General features: G+C 31.5%; 1 protein-coding gene across 4 annotated transcripts in view; it reads left to right on the top strand.

The window, feature by feature from the left end:
- The window catches only part of OTUD6B (OTU deubiquitinase 6B), a 15,496-nt gene extending 12,632 nt beyond the window's left edge, over positions 1-2,864 (top strand). For 3 of the 4 annotated variants that reach the window (XM_037741858.1, XM_037741859.1, XM_037741860.1), the window contains 2 exons: positions 1,292-1,398; positions 2,205-2,375. In XM_037741858.1, coding sequence (XP_037597786.1) covers positions 1,292-1,398; positions 2,205-2,289 — 192 coding nt within the window. In that variant the 3' untranslated portion in view covers positions 2,290-2,375. Of the gene's footprint in view, positions 1-1,291; positions 1,399-2,204 lie in introns of all 4 variants that reach the window. The other variant, XM_017538072.2, reaches the window with a different exon arrangement.
- Positions 2,865-4,036: the final 1,172 nt, after the last annotated feature.

A 4,036-nucleotide genomic window follows, 5' to 3' on the forward strand; every position in this document is an offset into this window, starting at 1 on the left:
TTTTTTTTGAGACAGGGTCTCACTCTGTCACCTTAGTTGGAGTGCAGTAGCATGACCTTGGCTCACCGTAACCTCTGCCTCCCGGGCTCAAGTGATCCATCACGTCCAGTTAATTTTTGTATTTTTTTGTAGAGACGGTTTAACGATGTTGCCCAGGCTGGTCTCGAATGCCTGGACTCAAGGGATCTGCCTGCCTTGGCCTCCCAAAGTGCAGAATTATAGGTGTGAGCTACTGTGCCTGGCCATAATTGTAATAAGTCTTAAAACATGTTAGCATTAATGTTCATTATTCACCATTATTCATCTGGCTTTAGGCTCTAGTTTTCTATTGTATGGTATAAAATTACTTAAAATTGTATATCTTAATGAGATGGAAATTTGTTGATAGGGCAGTACAATTCATATACATGTTTCATTCTATTCTTGCTTTGAAAATTATAGAACAGTGGTTATCAACAGTGTTTGTAGCTTAGAATCATCTGAAAAACTTAAAAAAAGAAATAAATATGTTATTCTTCCCTTCTACCCATTTTCTCACATTGTAATTGATTTGATCTAATGCTTAAGCAATGGTATTTTAAAAATATTTTTGTTAGGGACATTTTCAAGCATATTCAAAAGTAGAGAGACTAATATAATATACCTAATCTACCCATTGCCCCTCTTCATTAACAGTGGCATTGATATTTTTTTACAAAGCTTTTGTGCAGGCAGCGCTTGAGCAGTCTCTGCATTTGATTTAATAAATACAAGGTTCTCATCCCTAATCTGAAAATTTGAAATCTGAAATGCTCCCAAATCAAATTTTTTGAGGGCTGACATGACATCACAAGTGGAAAATTCAACACTTAACTTTATGTGACAGGTCACAGGTTCACTACTTAATTTCATGCACAAAATTATTTAAAATGTAGTATAAAACTACCTTCCTGTTATATGTATAAGATATGTATGAAACATGAATGAATTTTGTGTTTAGACTTGAATTCCATCCCCAAGATAGCTCATGTAATACATACAAATATTCCCAAATTGGAAAAAAAAATTCAAAATCTAAAACAGTTCTGGTTTCAGGCATTTAAGATGAAGGATATTCAACCTGTATTATATTTATTTATTCAACAAATATTTATTAAGTGCCCACTATATACCAGGCTCTCTGTGTATAGTAGTGAACAGAGCATATCCCTGCTCTGACTGGTTGCCCATTCACACATACTTCAGTAGTTTACTATTTGAATATGATGTACATTTTTATTTTCCTTACTCATACTTTTTTTTCTTCCTGTAGCTAAGAGCTCTGTCTCACATTTTACAAACACCAATAGAGATAATACAGGCAGATTCTCCTCCCATTATAGTTGGTGAAGAATATTCACAAAAACCACTAATACTTGTGTAAGTACCTAGATATTTTTACTGTTTTATTTTTCACAATTAAGACGAAAAGGAATATAAAAATTTTAGAATATATATGTTAAAATATATGACTTAGATAATTTTTTAAACCTGTAGTGATGTATTCTTGTGTGTGAGTTAAGAATAAAGTCATTTCTAAAGGTTACAAAATTTTAGGGCTAGTTTGTATACTGTCCTGGTTTGACATTAGTAGTGCTAAAAGTTTCAACAAGTGTAAAAGTTGAAATATATTCATGTTACCTGTTTATTCCTTAGATGTTTTTTCTTCATTTTATGAAAATATCTTACATGATTGAGAAATCTCTTCTGAAATACAGCATGCAGGGTTTGCTATTGGCTTTAGTATTTTTTAGCTAAACCTATTAAGGTAGTCATCAATGGCTAAGACTTAGGTGACAATTTAAGCTTATTGAGCCCTCAGCATCTAAGCCTTTTCATTTTACCCCCAGTGATTGAACCAGATCTTGGTGACTGCTACCACTTTGCAAATGACGTTGAACTCTTAATTAATATGTCCACGTAGTCTATTGAGTGATACCCATGTGGACTGAGTAATACAGAATCATTGGTTTATATATACATAATAAGCATGTGTGTGTGTGTGTGTATGTGTGTATATGTATATATATATGAGAAAGATATATGTATATATGTATATATATGTATGTACGTGTGTATATATATATATATACATACACACACACACACACACACACATGCACAGTAAATTACTTTGATCAAAACTCATTTCATCAAAACTACTCATTTCTTTTTTTTAATTTCAGATATATGAGACATGCATATGGCTTAGGAGAACATTATAATTCTGTTACACGGTTGGTAAACATAGCTACTGAAAATTGCAGCTAATTTATCCAGTGTTGTACAATTATGTTTTAATACAGTGTGCTGAGCTGAGTATTTCTACCAAGTGTTGGGTTATTCTAAATGCTACTGAAAAACACAACTACCTTAAATCAGTTTTATGGCAAACTACTAACAGATGTTTTTAGAAATATGTCAGATATAAACTTTAACCAGTGTCTTCTTAGTGGAATTTTTAAAACTTGTAAGTCCATTGTGGAGAACATCATTCATAGACAAAGATGGTACCCTATTTGCTGATACTTTCATTTATATAGGATCCTGGACATTCTGTTTTGTGTTGGAACAAATTTTCATGTTTGTAATTCTCCCCTTTCTCCCTGTTACTAAAAACTTTCAAAATAATCATTTCAATGTAATTTGTCTTGAAAAAGTTTACCCAATATCTTTGTCATTGCAATAATGTAGTATGGTGATGGCCAATTTAATTAATGCCTATAAAATGAACTTGATTGTTGTAACCATGGTATTGATGAGATTAATGCAGTGAAGCTTTATTATTAATATATATAGCATTATCGAAGCATAACTAAGAAGCTGCCTTTGATAATTAAGAATTTTGAAATATTTATTTAGATGGGATTCAGTTTTCTAAAGAAGTGAGACAAATTTAAAGGTAAATAGGTATTCTCTGTCAAATTTAAACCTCTAAAGAATTATAGATTAGTTTTTATTTGTGTATAACTTAAAAAAGACCTAATAGATTACTATCTTTTTAATACACTTATTATTCATTGGTGTTTTTTTAAGCACCGGACTGGAGATAGTACCATCATCTCTTGATTTCTTTCATAACTACACATTTTTATATTTCCTTTTGTGTTTTCTACTTTGCTTTCCTTGAAGGAACAAGTATTTTATGGCCTTTACCTTGTACAATTTTAGGGAGTAGCAGTGTAAAAGGTCTAAGGCCACATTTACTTGAAATTCTTCCTCTTTTCTAATTTGTCTTACAAGATATCTCCCTTTTTGCTTCATTCTCTAGGATTTGAAGATAACCTTTGTCACTTATTTTTATTTGCCTTATTAATGTCACCTTTCTTTCAACTCAAATATTTGAGAATTTTTATGTTATATACGCAAACAAAGTTGAAAGCCACTGTTTGGGAGCCAAGACTTATATACAGTTGTGTTCCATGTGAATGGTTTATCTAGCCCAGATTTCAGGTTACTCACAACAGTATTCTTTCTAAGAGCATATGTATATATACAAATGTCTCTCATAATTTATGTAAGGAAGTATTATGAAAATGAGACCTTTTTGGTTTGATATATTTTTTCCAAATTAGAGATATAACTAGTAAGATTTAGCATTGTTTACAGCATTTGAATTTTTGCTCTGTGACTACAACTAATTTTTATAAGTAAATACTGGGTTTATAATATGGAAAATAGGGTGTCAGTCTTTTCACATGCCCATCAGGTAACAATGTGGGAAGCTGGCAGGGTCCTTGATAGCAAGTAAGTACTTCCTGAAGGCTTTCCAGTTCAAAAGATTACAAGCCATTCTGCCTACCAAACAAAATATATTCTGAAGGATGCCTGTTTTGTAACCCTTGATCTACATTTTTTGGCGTCTGAAATTTAATTATAAAACACTAAATGGTTTGGGTTTATCTTGAAGTAATCTGTTACTTTAAAATGTCAGCATTAGGAAGTAATAAAACAAGATATTATGAAACCCAGTATTATAAATGTTATCTACATCTAAAGTACTCTAAAATAAGTTATT

The sequence above is a fragment of the Cebus imitator genome, unplaced genomic scaffold, assembly GCF_001604975.1.
Source record: "Cebus imitator isolate Cc_AM_T3 unplaced genomic scaffold, Cebus_imitator-1.0 Scaffold109, whole genome shotgun sequence".
In the NCBI taxonomy this organism is placed as follows: Eukaryota; Metazoa; Chordata; class Mammalia; order Primates; family Cebidae; genus Cebus; species Cebus imitator.